The sequence below is a fragment of the Crocuta crocuta genome, unplaced genomic scaffold (genome assembly GCF_008692635.1).
Source record: "Crocuta crocuta isolate KB4526 unplaced genomic scaffold, BGI_CrCroc_1.0 scaffold3, whole genome shotgun sequence".
Taxonomy (NCBI): Eukaryota; Metazoa; Chordata; class Mammalia; order Carnivora; family Hyaenidae; genus Crocuta; species Crocuta crocuta.
In genome coordinates this window covers 1,901,814-1,921,274 of record NW_027529934.1, presented here as the reverse complement: position 1 = coordinate 1,921,274, position 19,461 = coordinate 1,901,814, and the positions used below count along the sequence as shown (strand labels likewise).

General features: G+C 42.3%; 1 protein-coding gene across 2 annotated transcripts in view; it reads left to right on the top strand.

The window, feature by feature from the left end:
- Window positions 1-5,070: 5,070 nt before the first annotated feature.
- The window catches only part of KCNH1 (potassium voltage-gated channel subfamily H member 1), a 383,179-nt gene continuing 368,788 nt past the window's right edge, over window positions 5,071-19,461 (top strand). For both annotated transcript variants that reach the window (XM_077763101.1, XM_077763100.1), the window contains exon 1: window positions 5,071-5,149. In XM_077763101.1, coding sequence (XP_077619227.1) covers window positions 5,071-5,149 — 79 coding nt within the window. The remainder of the gene's footprint in view (window positions 5,150-19,461) is intronic.

Genomic DNA, 19,461 nt, shown 5'->3' with positions numbered 1-19,461 from the left:
GTCACATGAAAGCCAAGCTCTTGGCTCCATAAAAAAGTTCAGTTCCGGTTTTCCCCACTGTGCACAGAGCCTGTGTCCTCAGCTTATATCTTCACACAAATACTAAAACTGCAACCCCTAAGGTGCATTTCTCTTTGGGTTACAAACTCTCCTCCTAATTAGATTCCTACTAACTGCTTTGGATTCCCTCCTATTTTTGACATCTGAAATTTCCTCCTTTTTACTTTTCAGATTGAAAAAAATACATATATATTAATTTTTTTTTACATTTATTTTTGAGAGACAGTGAGAGGCAGAACACAAGTTGGGGAGGGGCAGAGAGAGAATGAGACCCAGAATCCGAAGCAGTCTCCAGTCTTTGACCTGTCAGTACAGAGCCCAATGTGGGGCTTGAACCCAGGAACCATGAGATCATGACCCAAGCCAAAGTCAGATGCTTAACTGACTGAGCCACCCAGGCACCCCAAGATTGAAAATATATTAAAGATATGTTTAAAAACATTTTTTTTTTGGCCTGGAATTTCTATCTTTGTATAGAAAGGCAGTACTCACTACTCCTTACCTCGATCTGCCATCTTGATTGTAAGTTTCTAATGACTCTTTAAACCCATGTCATTTGGCTTCTTCCCCACTATTCCATTGAAAATGTATCTACTAAGGTCTCAAATGACCAAATAATCATTAGGTCCAGTGGAAATTTTCCAGTGTTTACAGCATATGATATGGGATGATGTTCTTCACTTCTCCCACTTAAAGACTTTCTCCTTCTGGGCTTCTATAAAGCTGCTTCTCACAGTTGTCTCTGCTTCCAAATTGCTCCTTCTCAACCTCCTCTTCAGGCTATAAGTTGTTGATTTTCAGTCTCTGGCTCTACCCAGATGTGTCTCTTGGGCTCTTCACCCGTGTGTATCCATCTGCCTACTCAGTATTTTTGTATTGTCCCACAGACACCTAGACTTTTTGAAGACTGGATAAAAATTCCCCTAAATCTATTTTAAGAAATAAAGAAGAGTAGAGTGTTATTTCTATTGATCATAGAGAAACTTCACATGAATATGGAAGAGTAGTGATTTGGATATGATAGTAAGGAACAGGATGACTTCTCACCACAGCTTTTGGTTTCTAGGTACACAGGTCATGGCAGATGAATATTCTCTAAAGGAGGGGGATCTGTGGGATTTCAAGACCTTAGAGGAAAGCCAAGTCTCGGTTAAGAGGAGATGGGAGAATCTTCAGTGACAAGACCAAGCTGAACTATAATCCAAGGACAAAGAAAGCAACATTTAGGGTGTACAACAAGGAGGAAAGTAGCTGAAAGGAGAGAAATTATAAGGGAACAAAGCACTCACCAGGTGTTTCCTGAGCTTCTTGAGGGCAGGTGCCAATCATAATCTTCTTTCCATCCTTAGAATCTATCCCAGCGTCTGGTATATGCTAATCTCTGAGCAAATGTTTGTTATAATAAAATGAGACTGTTGTGAATGGCTTTTAATTATTTTCCATGAGGGGGAGTGCAGTAAAAGATCCTGCTTTCTGATGTTAAGAGGAAATGAGAAAGAAGGATATTAGCTTTGGGCATTTAGAAGGACATAACCTAATTCTACAGACATTTATGAATGCCTATTGAGTTAGCCACAGTTGAGTGTAACACCCACATCTGTGTATCCTTTCCCCCCAGTCAGATAGATTAATGGGCTATGATTATCATTGCAGGAGATTCTCTCCCTTCTCCCAGCACTTAGGGGGAGATATTTATGATACAGAACAGGTCCTACTAGAGGATATGGCCTGCCCACTTCTCTTCCTGTAAGTTTATTAGAAAATAATTTTTTAAACAGAAATTAAATATAATGAATAATACACCAGTCATTGTGTTATAGGAGTTGAAATGCCTCTTGCTGCAAATTTCCCCTCTTTTAGATATTTCACTCATGGTGGCAGAGCAGGTGAGTTACCTCTACTATAATTTCTCCTAATGATGCTAATTGTTTGGTAATAATGCAGTGTCCCTGCCTGGCCACTCTGGTGCCAGATTCTGAAATCTGTCACCTATACAGGATGGTATTAATAAAACGAAAAAAATGTAATTTCTGTCTTTGCATAATGCCATTTTCCCCCTCTGGTGTGTGACATTGTCTTCCTCTGCATTTGATAGATTTTTTCGTTGTTGTGCGTAGAGATTTTTCTGTCATATGTTCAGACATATGTAGACTTCCCAGACAGTCTACAGACCTCCATGTTCTCTCTGTAGCCGCATACCTCCATCACTATTAATCCCTTTGTGGACCCACTAATTACATCATGGCTCAAATGCGTTTGTTAGAACAAAGATTGGCAAAGTTCATCTTTGTTTCAAGGAGTGCTCCATCTGTTGTGTGATACAGCTATAAACCCATGTGTGTGTGACTGAGGGGTAAACAAAAACGCTGAGGAGTACAGGAAGAGAGCCTCTGAGAAGGGTAGGTGAGAGACATTGGAAAAAAAATTGACAAGTTTTCATTTCAGGACTCTGTACCCTTCTTGGTATAAGTTCTAGACAGTGGTAGTCCACTTTCTGGAGGGAGATACAGAGGCAGCTTAAGGAATTCTGGTCACTGCTATTTAAAACTGTCCCTTTAAATAAAAAGTACCTTTGTCTATTATGTAAAAATACAGGAACTCTCAACCGCTTTGCCAAAGCACATTGATATATTGTGAACCCTATACAAATATGTTACCAAATTTTGACAAATTTGTAAGACTAAAGCTTGCTCTGAGATTTCTACATTTCAGTGATAAATCACTAAATTTTAAGCTGAGTAGATCTTGGAACTGAATGTAGAGTAGGGAAGAGAAGGTGCCAAATAAAAGGGAAGAAGCATAGTGCATTGTCAAGCCAGCCCTCCAAGTGATGGAATGTTCACTGAACACATGCAACCATGGCCTATAAATTAAAGAGAATGTGGACAGGGGGAATATGACTCTCTTTTCACAGTCAGATAGTGTTGAGGGTTGGGCAAGAGAATGGGGAAATGGCTTGATGGGCTTTCGGCAATACTGTGAGACATCATCACAGAGTAGCGATGGTGGGCTAAAAATTGCTGACTTTTCAGTGTTCTTTTAGGTCCTTTAATCTCTTCAAGCATGCAACTAAAATTTATAGTATTCAAAATGGCACTCCCCCCACTGCCCCGAATGTAGTGCAAAATGAGAATCACTGTAATAGCTACATTTAAAATTAAAATGGAAGAGATCGCTTTGTATCTTTTTCTTATCAGGTAAAAGCCTTTAACATCTCTTACCTCAAATGAATATCATCTGTTTCCTTTTTATCCGCGTCACAGAACACGGGAGCTCATTAAAATATGAGTTTTGTTAACTCTCTATGACAGTTTCCTCCATTCTTTTCTTTATCTTCCTTGCACAAGCAGGATTATGAGGTTGCTTGATAGGTTTTTAATATTGTCATGAAAAATCTTCCCTTGGGCATGTTTGTGCAGTAGATAACATAACCTTAAGAACTTTATTCAAATGAACTTATTCAAATGAAATGGGCAGACACCATCGAGTCAGCTCAGCACCAAATACATTTCAGATAAGTTCTTGTCAATTGCCGTTTGTTAGCTCATTTGTAATAGAACAAAGAACCACTAGACGGAGCTAGGACTTAAGAAATCACAGCTGTAAGTTGGGTAACTAATGTGATGGGCAGAACGATATCTTATGCAAGAAGTGTGTCATTACTTTGATTTCAAAGCCTATGCAAGCCTTACGTCACTCAGCTAGCAGCCGTCATCTGTTTACTTTGTGTCCACACAAGATGATGTCCATAACGGTCCAATTTATTTAGTCACTCAAATGATGATGGCTCATCTTGGTATAGCACTTTACAATTTAGAGTGCTGCCCCTGGCATAATTATGTTTGATATTCGCAGTTACTCTGAGGCATTGCTGGGCAAGAAGCAGTTCTTGTATTTTTGAGATTAGTGAATGGAGACAGGTTTTCTGCAATACATTAGGAATGGAGACAGGGTTTCTGCAATACATTAGGGTGTGTCATTGAGGTTTTCCCCTCTTAAACATTTTTGTTTAGACTGTTGATCCAGCCTGAAACTAACTAGAAAGCTATCAACTCATTCCTTTTGTGGGGCACAGCCTCCGACCACACCCGCTGTGGAAAAGGGTCATGTGCAGGTGGAAATCTTCCAAAATAAGTGAGCACAGGAAAGTGAGCAAAAGTGAGCTATACCCAGAAACCTTTGGTGTATGTGATTCGTCATTATAGCAGGACCAGGTGTGGAGACCAGCACCTCACTCTGTGTGGTGCAGACCCTCCTTCAAGCCGAGGCTGTGGTTATTACCTAATGTCAAGTGTTCAGGAAGCTGCCCACCACCGCCCCTCCTATGCCAAGCATATGCCCCTCAGAGGCGAGCCCACCGTTTTGATGCTTGTCAGTTTGTTCCTGTTTCCTAACCTTACACACGGGTCCTAATAGGGCGTGCTTCAACTACCCCCCCCCCCAATTATGTATATATACAGTCCAAATATTTTCTCAGGCTTTTGTTAAAATAGTCTCTGGATAGGAGTGGAAATCGGGTCAGTCACTAAGCAAATTTATCAAACGACCAGAGCCTGCATTAGTGCCTTCGGTTATCTTGAAAAACACCTCAAGACAGCTCTTCTGGAGCCCAATCAGTTGGTCACTCTGCAAGTCTGACCTCTTACAATTCAACTCCTTTAACTACTGGTAAAACACCAGCAACTTTCACAAATAAGGCTAACAGACCCTAAGGAGATGCAGGAAGGTGTTCCAAGAGCATCAGAGCTCCCAGAGGCTCCAGCCTGAAGCAGAGCAAAGGAAGAAGGTTACAGCATTACGGCCCTCCAGGCTTGTAGTGACCTTGTTGCAGGTGAATCCACCCAGGATGAGGGAGGCTCAGAACGCCCTCTTCACCAGCCCAAGGCGCACCTGGAACCCACTTCCCGGCGGTGCCCAGAGNGCCGGGATCGCGCGCGGGCCCCGCGCCCAGCTTCCTGCTGCCGTGAGAAGCCGCGCCGGACGCCCCCAGGACCCCAAGCTGCCGGGAGGATGACCATGGCCGGGGGCAGGAGAGGACTGGTGGCCCCGCAGAACACGTTTCTGGAGAATATTGTCCGGCGGTCCAGTGGTAAGAGGTGCATTCGAATTTCGGTTACCCAGGCTTTTTATCCGTGCCTCGATTGCCGACGCCTCCAGCCGCTCGGCGCCAGCAGATGCAGCAGAACCCGGAGCGCTGCTGGGAGCCGCGGCGCGGGCGCCCGGGGTTGCCTCCCGGAGGCTGGGCTAGGTGGGTAGCGTGGGGCGAAGGCTGTGGGCCCCCATCCCAAGAGGAGAGCTCTGTTGGGGACGCCTTTGGGGCCTTTCTCGCGCCTTCTCTGTCTCCTCTCCAGAGAGCGCGACAGCTGGTGAGCAAAGTACTGGGGAAAGTGATGGGAAGCCGGACGCGGCGGGAGCGGCAGCGCGTTCCCCGTGGGNCTTGCATCGGGTAGCTGAAAAGTCCGAGGTATAGGGACACGGGGACTTAGGGACGTGCCACAGGCCGCCCAGTTCCACCTCTTCACCCACCCACCCTCTTCCAGGTTAAGTTAAGGCTCACGAGGGGCAGTTTCCTGGACTTAGATGGGAAGTGGAGCGCATGGGTGCAGAGCTGTCCAAGCGGTCACAGGGACAAACCTGTCATAGTTCCTCTCTTCCACACCCCAGCAGCGTTTTATGCCTACAAAGCTTGCTCACCTATAAATTCCCAAATTCGCCAAGCTTGTAAATCTATCCAGTAAACCATTGCTCCCCGCTGCTCGCTCGCTCGCTCTCTGTCTCTCTCTGGCACTAAGGTGGACAGTGGCATGAAGCGCTGGACGGCGAGAGTCCTAGGAGCAGGGATGGAAAGGGACACATTTCAGATGTCTCCTTTAGGACCCACAGCAAAGCATCCTGGCTAAAGCATTTGCAGAGCAGATAGCTCGGCATCTGGAAGGTGCGGTGCGCACCAGTTCATTAAAGGGGTGAAACGGAAGGGGCCGAGTCTGGAGATGCTCTTTACAGGCTCCGGGACTTCTTTCCTTTCAGAGACAGATGACAGACATGAAGAGCTAACTTAGGAAATAGGTTTTAAAAATGTGGAAATATGACCGTTTCAGAGACTTAAGGGAGGAGCTTGTGTTAAAATCATGGGCTTCTATTTGGATTTAGGTAGGGGTTCAGAAGAACATGAAAGGTGACTTATGCTCCAAAGAAATACTCTTTAATTAAAAAGTGATTTAAGTTTAGCTTACAATGGGAAACTTACCAACTAAGGTAGCATACTGCGTATTATTTAAAAATTTAAAAGTGATCATTTATTGTGTGCCTCTTAAGAATAAGGGTATTGAAGAGTCTGTAGTTAGTCACCTTTCCCTTCAAGGTCTTCCTCACTAAAACTAACTAAGGTGGCTTTTAGAACAAGGTCTCAGCTATTACCTGGAACTTCAAGAGGAACTTGATTATTACATGAATAGCCATAATGAACTCTTCTGTCATTAAAAAAAAAAAAACTGGAGGTGTGGATAGGTTTCTAAATAAAAGCACTCTTTTTTTTGGTTTTGTTTTCCTTAAATAGTTTATTGTCAAGTTAGTTTACATATAACACCCAGTGCTCATCCCAGCAAGTGCCCTCCTCCATGCCCATCCCCTCCCCTCCCCCCCCTCTTGAATGCTGAGAACAAACAAACTAAAAGCACTCTTTAAGAGTTAATTTGCTGTGATTGCTGTGGTTTTTGACCTGTGAGGGGGCATGGAGATAGTCTTGCAGGTTTGGGGATCCCGTCACCAGTGACACCAGCCTTTTCATAAATAGTGACAATTCCATTGTTTTGGGTGAAGATGCAGTGTCCTTTAGGTTAGGGGAAACGTTGTGTCTTATGTGTACCATATTATGTTTTTGAGTGAAGAGGGAGGTAACAGAATCTTACATGTAACAGTCATAAGGTTCCTTGGGCTTGTAGGAGGACCTTAAGAATTGTGGAACTAATACTGCACACACACACACACACACACACACACACACACACACTGAATCTTGGAACTAAGAAGGCAGAATACCCTAGTTTAGTTCATTTACTTAGAGCCACTTCTCCTCTTGAAGCATGTGTAGAATGTCAATAGAATAAGTAGCTGGGAATATTTTTAGCATTGGCATTTTAATTTCAGTACTGATTCCAACAGTTTGACTTCAGTTAACCCACCCACCCACCAACCAACATCAACCACACAGACAAAACACCTTAGGAGAGTTAGGTGACCTCTTACAATTATCTATGATTTCAGAAGAAAATATTCTGGTCTTGAAATGTGAGATTTAAGCCTTTAGTGATCCCTTTCATCACATTTCCTAAACACAAATAGAAAAAAACGTGGACTTTTAGAAATATCACAATATCTACATGCTTTATTTTATTTTACCGTGATGGAAAAAGTCTATTTAAAAATATTGATCGTCTCTTCCTAAAATCCACCAGCCATTTATTTTTGGACATTACAGTATTTAAATAGCATTTTACCTTTAAATAGAAATACTTTTTGGACCGTATTTATTAAACATTTTCTCCCAGTAGTCCTATGCAGTATTACTCTTCCTCCTTTACGGATTACAAAACAGAGTCCTAGGAATATTAAGAGATTTATTCAAAGGGGCAGGTACACAGTCCCAGATGCAGGAGGTCTTTGGAGGGTATCATTCATCCTTCCTGTGGCATCATTGTTTCCCAGCCATATGACTTCGCCTATGGAACTATTGTTATCCTTAAAAAATAACCTACTCTCATTATATGCTTATGGATAATGGAACTGGCTTTGTCTCGGGCATTTGAATATCTAGTATCTGGAATATGATAACCTGTAGGATTAGATGTTCTGTCCTCTGCCTCTCCTTCCCCATCTTTGTATAGATGAAGACATGGAAGCAAGCACATCTCCTCAAATATTTAAGGGCACAGCTGATGAGACCCAAAGTCCCTTTGATCCCCGTGTCATTCTTCTTATGGGACACCATGCAACGACCTTCCTTGTATTACCATTATGTTCTCTAGAGAAGCTTAATTTCCCAGTGGAGATTAAATAAAATGTTATAACACCACGGACAATATCCACTTTGGCTAACAGCCACACTGCCACATCCCAACAGAATAACCAGGCAAAGGAGAATCTAATTCTGTTTTAAAGAAGGATAGTATTTTCACCTTTGTCAGTGGTTTAGCTAAAGCCACAGGCAGGGTAACAGGCACTTATTCATGCACCTGCTGTCGTTATAAAGTGTTGAATAACTTCTCAGAAAATATCACCTCAGATCCTCATATGCCAGTGGGGGAGGTATAGTGCCTCCATTTTAGAGTGTTAAGAGCTGAGAATTGTTTGGTTAAGTAATTGACTTACAGTTAGTAAAAGGCAGAGTTAGAAAAGGCAGAGGCGGGGGGCCTGGATGGCTCAGTTGGTTAAGCATCCGACTTCGGCTCAGGTCACGATCTCACAGTTCATGAGTTCTGAGCCCCGCATCAGGCTCTGTGCTGCCAGCCAGCTCAGAGCTTGGAGCCTGCTTCAGATTCTGTGTCTCCCTCTCTCTCTCTGACCCTTCCCAGCTCATGCTGGCGCTCTCTCTCTCTCTCTCTCTCTCTCAGAAATAAATAAAACATTAAAAAAATTAAAAAAAAAAAGAAAAGGCAGAGGCAAGTCAGGGACTAGTCAGCAGCTGTGACAGATGTGCTCATTCAAAAAGGGTTTATTGAGCACAGTTGTTGAACACTGGGGATAAGGGGGAAACACAAAACCCTCCTTACCCTTAGGAAGCTACATTCTAGTGAATCTTGGTCTAAGCATCTTGACCAATGTTTTCTGGCTGCAGCTCTTACTTAGGCCTGATGTTGTGTTAAAAAACAAACAAACCACAAAACCATTTTTAAGGTGTTTACTGCTCTTGATGGGACTAAAATCTAGTTCAACTTTCTGATACTTTCCAAATTCCATTTGAAGGAGAGATTTGAAAATTATGTTTTTTTTTTGGGTAGGTGCAAGTAGTTAGCAGGAATAATCAATTCTTCCTCACTTTTGCTTGTGGTCATGTTGGTGATCATTTTAAATCCTTCTGTTGATTTTGTTACCACATAGGCAAAACCAGCCTGATTTTCTTTATATGCACAATTGGAAAGTGTTGTGCCAGAATATTTTCTGATGGTTGCTTAAATCTGTAGGCACTACTGTCAGAATGCTTGTTGAAGCAAACAGGAGATCTGTCTTAGGAAGGCTGGCAGACCTTTGTGCCAGGAAACTACAAAAATATTACCCTAAATGGTCGCGTTCTAGGCAGAACATATGTTTTAGTGTTCGGAAACCTATATCAAACAATTGTAGGTGCCAGTTAGAATCCATGCACATTAGCAGGAGTGAAACGCAGCACATTTTGGTACAGATTTATGTACATGTATAATTTACAGATTGCTAAGTCAGCTGTGTTTTTGTATCGTGTTAAGTTGGTTCAGGTTGTTGGTATAATTAGTACACAAACAGGATGAAAGCCGCGGGTAGTGTTGTGTCTCCTCATAGATGTGTTGAGCCACGGTAATATTTATAAAACAGAAAACTGGTTAAAATCCATTGTTGCTTTGAAAGGGGGAATGGATGGTAATCTGGATTATTACCAGCCTAATTGTTTCTTCTTGTGCTGTGCTCTAAGATAACCTTCAGCCAAGGCTCAGCTGTCTTGCTCTGAAAGCGTCAAAAAGTTAAACCTCGTGACTGATACTAGCTCAGAGACCGGGAGAAGGCTTCTGATTTAACAGAAGGCAATAAAGCGTCCAAACCCCACAGTTTCTATGAAGTCCGTCTATTTTAATGATCTTTCGTAAAAGACTAGATGCGTTTATGGTCAGGCTTTGTTTGGCAATGGTTTCTCCCGTATTGCCTTGAAGTTCCTCAAATCTTTGCCTCCCCTTTATTTTTGCTTGTTAATGGCTTCTAAGCAAACATTTAAAAAACATTTTAATTCTTTATCCAAAGGAATCCCTTTTGTAAAGTCAGTGTCTGTTTTATACATTTAGGGCATTTGGACTCTGGTTTTTGTGTCCTTAAGTGGCCACACCTGTACCTGGTGAGAAAGAGGAATAGAATCACAGCTTAGTTTCTGAAGGGACATTCTTTACTGTTTTTTCCAGGGTTTGAATCAACTCCAGAACATCCCTCTCTGTTGTCATCCAGCCCATCCTTGAATAGCTTCAGTAATGGGACACTCAACTTTTTTGTCAGGAATGTTCTGTTTATAAGCATCTGTAATTGAGAACTAGTTTCTCTTGTCTTGCCTTCTCTTCCTTTCTCTTCCTTTCCCTGCCCTCCCCTCTCTTCCCCTTCCTTTCCTTGCTCTTTCCTCCCCCATCTTCTTTCTTTTCTTGTTATTCTTCGGTCTCACCCAAATCTTTCCTCTTACAACCACCACTCATTTGAGGTCTGCCCCATGGAACAAAACTGACCCAGTTGGCTCCTTTTTCCACTAGAAAACAACAACAAAAAAATTTTTTTGTGGTAATTTGATAACAGTTGTCCTGTCTTGATTCTTCTCCCTTTTTTTAAAGACCTTTTTTATCATATAATACCACAGTAGGAAGACACATAAAATAATTTTGTGCAGCTCAACACATTTGTATAAAGTGAATACTGTGCTGTCCCCAACGACGTCAAGAAATAGAATCTTGCCGGCTTTCCAGAAGCCCTCTGGGGGCCCCTGGGACCCTTCCTGATCCCAACTCCCTTATTATCCAAAGGGAGCCATCTCTTGACTTTATGATGATCACTTTCTTGCTTTTCCTCTTAATTTGACCGCCTTGTTTTATATTTCTGAACACCGCAATTGATTTTTGTCTATTTTTGAGTTCCATATGCCTGGGGCCCTACCACATGTATTCTTTTGTCAGTTAGAGATTCACCCTTGTTACATGTACCATTGGTTCATTTTCACGGAGGCATAATACTTTACAGTGTGACCTACTACACGTTTTATGTATCCACTCTGTTGTTGATGGACATGTGTTGGTTCACACACTGAAAGGCGAAGAGATGCCAAAGAAAGGGGCAGATCACTCCAGACGAGTAGGTGGCAGGTTTAGTAAACAAGGGAACTTACTTAGGAAGCTTGTCTTGGGCAGCTGAAAGACCACTAGATCTCCATACTCACTACCAGAATCTTAAAGTTTATATAGAGGTCTTAACTGGGGTCAGTCATATATTCAGTCCACATAGTATCAACCTCTTAGTCTCTCAAGGCTACATGCTTAGAGTGGCTCCCATGGTGGAAGCAGTGAGCAGAATGCGCACCCCAAGGGCAGGGGAGAGGGTGTGGGGCCTCCAGTCCCCTGGGTCCAGTTTGCAGGTCAGCCCAGTGGTCATGTCGTCTCAATGGCCTCCTCCAGCAACAAGTGAGTTGTTTCCAGGTTTTTGCTCTTGGTGCTCCTGCAGGCATTCTCACACATCTTTTTTGGACATGCGAGCAGGTAGTTCTCATGCGTGCACATGAGGTGTGTATGGTACTGTGGTAGATGCTGTCGTGCAATTTCCCGAAAGGTTTGTATTAATGTACAGTCCCACCAGCAGTAGAGAATTCTTGTCACTCCTCATTCCTGCCAAAGTTTGGTATTTTCTCCTTTTTCTCTTTAATACTGACCTTGCCCAAACAACCTAGTAAGTAGCAAAGCAGGGTCATTTAGAGTTACGTTAATAGCGAGCACATGAACAAATTTGAAATGAAAACAAAACTTGCTCTTGTCCTTTGGGAGCCATCAGTATCTACTGTGTGTTGAAATGTTCTCACAGTATGAACTCCCTCACACACAATGATAAATGACATGACAGATGGGCACAGTTAGAATTGTGTGCAAAGGGTACACGCAAGGGTGCACAGGTGCACACATGCGTGTGGATGTGTGTGTTTAGCAGGCTCATTTTCTTGAATAGAGAAGCACTAAACCCTGGGGACAGAGGTTGTGTAAGAAGTAGAGCTGAAAGTGAGAGAGAAATAGGAAGTGAATGATTTATGTTTATTTTAATGGAAGATGGAAAATGATGGAAGATCATAGATGAAGAAGGAATGAAAAATCAAAGATAAAGAAAAGCAAAGCTTAGCTTATGGGCTCAGCCTCACAAACATGGTGGACCTTCCTTGTGCCCAGTACTGTGCTGAAGCCTGAGGATACCAAAATGAGTGAGACTTTTGTGATATTGGGTCTCATTGAAAATTTGTGATAAAGACCAATATGCACTGTGAACCTCGAAAGATTTAAGAGATGTTATGTTGGCTGAACACACGCTATGCATTTTTCCTTTATAAATGCCTTACCCCAAAATTATTCTTAGACTTTTATAGCCATTTCTTTTGTGTGTGTGAGATTGAATGTGGGATGACCAGATGCCTTAAGTCAATTTAGAAAAGATTGCAGAATGTGTGAAGCTTCGTTTTGGTGGGTGGAAGTTTTCCTTTAAAAAAAAAAAAAAAAAAGAAAATCTCATTTCTTAGAATATCTCATCTCTGACTTCTTTGGCGTGCTGTCTTGGGTTGTTCACTCATTGTGAGTTTTCAGCTGTTGACTTTCAAAATAAAAGTTATTTTATCAGCAAATTAGTTTTATTCAGGAATCACAGGGAATGATTTGGGATAAGCAGGCTGTGGCAGAAACCATAGGCTAGTCCAACAAAGGAGAGGAACGTTATTTTATGGAGAAGAAGGAAGAAGTTGGCAGAGGTTGTTGTGAACAAACATCCATTGGAGAAAAGCAGGAATTCAGGATGAGGATGGTTTCTCATTGGGTGAGTTGCTGAGGTGGTCGATTCTTCTCGGAGATGCGGTGTACATCTTTTCCTGTTGAGGCCTATAGCTGATGATTCTTTCCTTTTGAGGATTCTTCTTTGGGGGTCTATAATGGACAGTTCTTGGTGTTGAGTGGTACGGCATGGGAGCTCCCCTTTCTGGCCTCTCCATTACATTTTAGTAGGATTTCCCTTTATTAATTTTCACACAGCACGTCCTGTATGCTGGAGTTTGTTTGATGCTCTGGTTGTTGTCCATGCACATGCAATCTTGCTGAACACACTGTGGCCTGACCAACTTCATCTCCTTGGTTCTCAGGGTCTCTGCTCTAACAGCCACACACTGCTGTTAATGACAAACTACCAAAAATTCTTCCGACTGCGTATTAGAGAGTTATACCGGTAATTGTTTGCTTACTCATCCTAAGATTGTTCATTTTGCATAATTAAAATGACAGCCTTCTGATTAGTCCTATGTTGCATAAAACTGATGTTCTGAAATTAACTGAATCAATTCTATAATCATTAATGTAATTATTAACTAAGAATGCTCCCAAACCATCATTTCTCATATCTTTTAAAGGTCCTGTGATGGGGGCTCCTAGGTGGCTCAAGTTTGTGAGTTCGAGCCCCACATCGGGCTCTGTGCTGAAAGCTCAGAGCCTGGAGCCTGCTTCAGATTCTATTTCCTGCTCTCTCTGCACCTCCCCTGCTTGTGCTCCCTCTCCCTCTCTCTCTCAAAAACAAATAAACATTACAAAAAATTTAAAGGTCCTGTCATGACATCAGGTGCTTCTGTGAAGAAGAATGGCCTCTCTTTCCTTCCTTCCTTCTTTGAAAGCGACAGCATAGGCATCCTGCCTGGCATTCGAGTGCTGGGGTCAGCATCTCAAAGATGGTACTATCCTGGCAAATTTTACTGATGTTTAGTGCCTGCTTAAGTTTGGTTTCTATTTTATACTAGGACTTCACAACCGTGGCAAAGAAAATGGAGTTAATTTGAGTGATAAGATCGTATTTATTTTATGTCAATAGATTTTTAAGTTTTAATTTTCTTTTGTGTCTTCTCAGCGTTATTGGTATGGAATTGATTAGAGTTCTACACTGTTGTCATGAAGGTTGTGTTTTGAGCTTCTTTGTGAGTCAGTGTACTGCCTATCTTCTGTTCCCCTCCCTAGGGCCATTCTCTTTTCTTCTCCAACCTGCTCGGTGTCTGCGAGGCAGACCTGTATGGATTCTGTCAATAGGCCCTGTGCTTTCTGGCTCCTAGCTGGCTTCAGCTGGTGGGGCTTACGGCCATGAGATGGGAGGGAGAATTTATTTATTCTGTGGTGTTTGTTCTCCCAATTTCCTCTCTGCAGTATCCTCCCTACGTCGTAACCTAGCTGTTTTCCCTTGATTAAAGGTTACATATCCAGCTCGCTCTCTCAGGGTCTGGGTAGGGCTGAAGGTCATACAGTTTCCAAGTGGCACTGACCCTGGGGGTTACTGTGCTGTCCCTGAAGTGTTCCTCAGTGGTGTTCTGGGGGCAGGCTGCAGCTGGCTGGTACTAGCTCTTAAGATCTGATTATGGACATCTATTCTAGGTTCTGGGACTTCATGTTGGTAGCTTTAAATATACCATGCTAGGAGTAGTTGCACCTCAGAAATTGGCAAATGGTATAAATCATTTGCCATGGTTTACCAGCACGCTACTGCCCATACCTTACCCATATGCCTTTGTAAATAGCTTTGTTATGAAAACACTCCTCTAACTAACTATTTGAGTGTGCCATTATTTCCCTGCCATGACTGACTGATAGAACCAGTTACTTGTTCTCTGGTTCAAGTATTTTCTTAACTTTTTTGTCCAGACCAGTTTTAATCACTGGGGTGAACTTGGAGAGGGGGTGTGCATTCGGGTATATCTTTTAACTTAACAAAAAAACCCCACCTTTGTTCTGCCTGCTGAAGGCAGTGTAGCCTTGTTTTTCAACTCAGCAAATTGGTCACCTATGGGCTGAAGATCTACTTTCATATTCCTTCTTTTATCTTTTCTCACTTTCATAAGCTCAGAAGTCAGGAAAGACCATAAGTAAATGGGGAGTTTATCAGAGACATCAGAAGCCAGTACTACTAGTTATAAACACCCATTATAATTACTGGTTATAATCATGACCTTGGACAAATTGCCTTTCTCACGTGTGTGTCTGGCAGCATGTGGTTTTACATGCATTGACTCCTCTAATGCTCCCTATAACTCTTGTTCCGTGAGTACTTCAGTTATTCCCATTCTACAGGTGCAGACATTGAGGTTTAAAGAGACTAAGTAAATTGCCTTCAGTTAGTTTCTGATAGTGGAATCTCTGGGAATTTGTTAAGGATGCAGATTCTCAGGCCCTACCTCATACCTGGTGCATCAGAAACTCTGGGGAACGGGCCTAGTGACTGTGTTTTACTGAGCCCTCCAGGCGGTTCCGATGCATGTGGCAGTTGGAGGACCAGTGACTTTGAGATGGCCCCGTGCATTTTTTTTTTTTACTTGAGAAGTAAATGGTTGGGTGCTAGGGTGTGTGGATGGAGGAGGGTTCACTGAGTAAGTGAACTTTTTCTCTAGAGTCTTTAAATTTTTTTTTTTAATGTTTTATTTACTTCTGAGAGAGAGAGACAGAGTGAGCAGGGGAGGGTCAGAGAGAGAGGGAGTCAGACTGAAACAGGCTCCAGGCTCTGAGCTAGCTGTCAGCACAGAGCCCGACACGGGGCTCGAACCCACAAACCGTGGTATCATGACCTGAGCCGAAGTCGGACGCTCAACCGACTGAACCACCCAGGCGCCCCTAGAGTCTTTTAATTAGTTTTCCGGTTTTTCTCACATGCCACTCCTGCCTTAGGTAGTAGCTAGTGTTTCAGTGTCTTGATTCTCTCCAGGGACCAGCTGGGCCCTAGTAACCCCCTCCTTGGCCGGATCCCTGTGGAGTTTTGAAGCTCTGTTTTCCTCTTCTGCACAGTAACCCTCCATCTACTTTTCATCTTCAGAAATGGAGCTCATGCCTGCTGTTAACTTCCTTCTCTTCGTCGTCATTATATTCCTTTTAATTGTTAAGCCATCATCCCAGAATAAGGAAATACGTGTGTGGGATCAATCTGCTGTTCTGAAGTGCTAACAGATACTTTCTGAAGACAGAGGAGGCCCTTAATTCTAGGCATTCTCCTTCTGTCAGCTAAAATTATACTTTATACTTTTCCCACCTGGCAAGCATGTCCAGGGATTGTACTCTGGGCTGACTTCATGGAGTGTGCCTACTTTTCTCTGCTGTTATTGACAATGACAAAATCCAAACAATTTAGTAATGAGTTTGATGTCCTTTATTCAAGGGAAAACAATCCATGGATTGGGGGAGTGAGTGTCTCATAGGGAGTGGAGGCTTTTCCAGAGGGATTTGGGGCAAGAGTGGGTTTTATACAGTGTTAGAAGAGACAACGTGGAAAAATGGCATCACCATTGGTTAGGTGGTCAGGGGATTCCCTTACGAGGCTAGCAGGCCGTGTTTTCTGGGTAAGGTGGGCTAGCTGAAGCTGAGTTGGAGGACTGGAATTGATGTGTATTAGGTGTCTTTGATAGGCAGTTCCCACAAGTGTGGGCTGCTTTAGATTTGTGACGTGAGCCAGGCCACCATTTTGTGAATCCTAGTTTACAAATTAACTATCATTCTCTTCCCCAACTTCCAATTCCTACCTTCTAATTGTCTCTAGTTATGCCTTCGCTTTGAATTTTCTGGTTTTCTTCTCTTTATCTTCCTGTGGCTCTTGGTTGGTCTCAGTCTCTCTCCTCAGTCTCTCCTGTATGCTCTTTCAACAGCCTTACATTCTTTTCTCACTCACTCTTTAGGTATTGCTACAGGTCTCTTTCTTTTTTTTAAGTTTGTTTATTTTAAGAGAGGGAGAGGATGAAAAAGAGGTAGAGAGAGAGAATCATGAGCAGGTTCCATGCTGGCAGCATGGAGCCTGATGCGGGGCTCAGACTCACAAACTGTGAGATCACGACCTGAGCCAAAGTCAAGAGTCAGACACTTAACCAGCTGAGCCACCCAGGCACCCCAGTTGCTACAGGTCTCGTGCTCTTGGGTGCCCATTCTCAGCTCTGGCTCATGCTCTTGTATTCTGTGTTGGCCATCCTTCCCCCTCCCCCCGCTCCCTCTGCCTCCTTTCCTTCTGACTCTCTTCTCTCCATCTATCTTCCCACCCATCTCTGCCTACTGTTGCCTGCCATGGGTTGTGTCTGTTTTCTGTCTCTGTTGCTCTCTGCCTTTTGTCTATATCCCTGTCTGTCTGTGTTGCTCTTTGCCATCTGTCCTCTTCCCTACCTGTCTGTCATCTCTTTCCATCTGTTTGTTGTTTCTCTTTGTAGTCTCTGCTTCCAACTATCCATTTCTGCCTTTGTCTGTCTGTCTGTCTCTCTTTCCAGTTCTCCCCTCACATGCCTCAGTAGATGCTCTTCTGTGTATTTGAGTGATCTGAGTGCCTTGTTTCTCTCTCAAGACTTCCTTTCTCCATTTACTCACCAGCTGCATGGGGTCAACCCTATAGACCTCTTGGCCTTAGTGCCTTGGGTTTTGTTCTGAGAATCTTATTGGCCCAGTGCTGCCTCTGGGCTGTGTAGCCAGTTGTCTACTCCCGGTCTAGTCTGCTGTGACTGGGGCCTTGTGTGTGGTGGGGAGGGTGTGGAGTTCTATGATATGTGTACTGTTGCAGATACAGCTAGACCAGAAAGGTGGGTAGAGCTTTCAAATGGATAGATGTGTCCCCTGAACTCCTGCTATGCCTGGGACACAGTAGATACTCAAATATTTGTCATGTTAAACTGGGCTGCTCTGTGATTCCTTCCATCCACCATGGTGCTATACTTTAGTCTCACTGAGCCATTTACCAAGAAAGTTTTAAAATAACACAGGAGCAAAATAAGTCAGGCAGAGAAGGGCAACTACCATATGTTTGCACGTATAGGAGGATTAGGAAGAACTTAACGGAGGACCGTGGGGGAGAAGAAGGCGGGAAATAGGAAGGGAGAGGGAGGGAGGCAAACCGTGAGAGATTCTTGAATGCTGAGAACAAAGGGAGGACTGATGGGTGGGGGGGGGGAGGGGAAGGGGGGTGATGGGCATGGAGGAGGGCACTTGTGGGGATGAGCACTGGGTGTTATATGGAAACTAACTTGACAATAAACTATTTAAAAAAACCAAAAAAATAAATAACACAGGAGGTGAATGTAAAACTAATTAAAAATATTTTTCTAGTGCTCTTTAATATTCTATACTGCTTACTTTGAGTCACCATTTTTTGTTTTGTTTTTAAGTTCTGGGAATGGATTTTTATTGTGTGTTATTTAGTGATGGCCAAAGAGTTTTGTTCAAAATGATTGTAATAGGTAGAGATGTGCATTAAGAAATTATTATGACTATGAAAATGAGAATAAAACACCTACTGGATTATTGTTTCACTTCTTAGCAACTGATGACACCAACAAATATTTCTTCACAGCAATTCAACATACTACTGACTTCTTATTTATTAAGTAAACCAGCATTGAATCATAAAAAGGTTTACATTTCTCACACAGTTTCATTCCCTTCCAAACTGCTTGTAAAACTGATTCATCTGTTTTTATTGCTTTAAAATCCTTTAATATGATGCTGAGTGAAGGTGGAAGTCATGCTTCTGAAACCACGTACTTAGGGGCAACTATCCAGTTAAAAACAGAGTTTGAGTTTGCTCTTGAAATGGAAATCTCTTTCCATTGTAACTTACTGACTTAATCAAAATGTATGTATGTAGTATATTAAAATTAGAGGCAAAGCAAGTAACCATTGAATCTCTTGGGAGTTCAGTTTGTATTGTGCCAGCATTGGGCCCTTGACAATTTAGGAGAGTCCTTTTCATGGAATTTTATTGTTGAAAAACACAATAAAGCCAAAGCATGATTAAGATTTTAGATGTTTTATTTAGGTGTATCATCCTGACCTAGCTCCTTGTTTCTCATCTCCTCCTCTCCATCCTCCTAAATATTACCAAATCTTGATCTGGGTGTTTTATTTTATTTTTTTTGCTTTTTTAAAAAAAATTCTGGATTTTATTTAGATTCAGGCAGATCGAATTATTATTTTCTCATCTTTGTCTAGTACTTACATACATCTTGTTCTCATTTATCTCAATCATTTTTCTATTGATTTAAAAGAAATAAAAAATAATTTTAGTCAAACTTGCTTTTTATAAGAGCAGTGATACTCTTAGTAATCTTGTAGCAGTGAAGGTATCATGAAGATATGTTCCCTTCTAAGAAAAAGATCTCTAGTTATTAGAAACATATTGTCAAATATACACCGCAGGCCTCTAAATAAGCAGGGTTCACAGGGAATAATACATTTGTGTGAACTGCTTACTGAATGTAGCTTTTATCTGTGTGATTTCCTAGACTGAGTCACCTTTCTAAGCCATTGCTTTAGTTAGTCTCTCTCTTGTTATTTGTGGTAATTATGATGAAAAGCAATTTTCTAATAATTTCTCTTTAGAATACTTCTGTGTTATGCTTTGTGGGCAAATGGTAGGTTCGGAATGATTTTGACCCATCTCGCTTACTGCAGTGTGGTT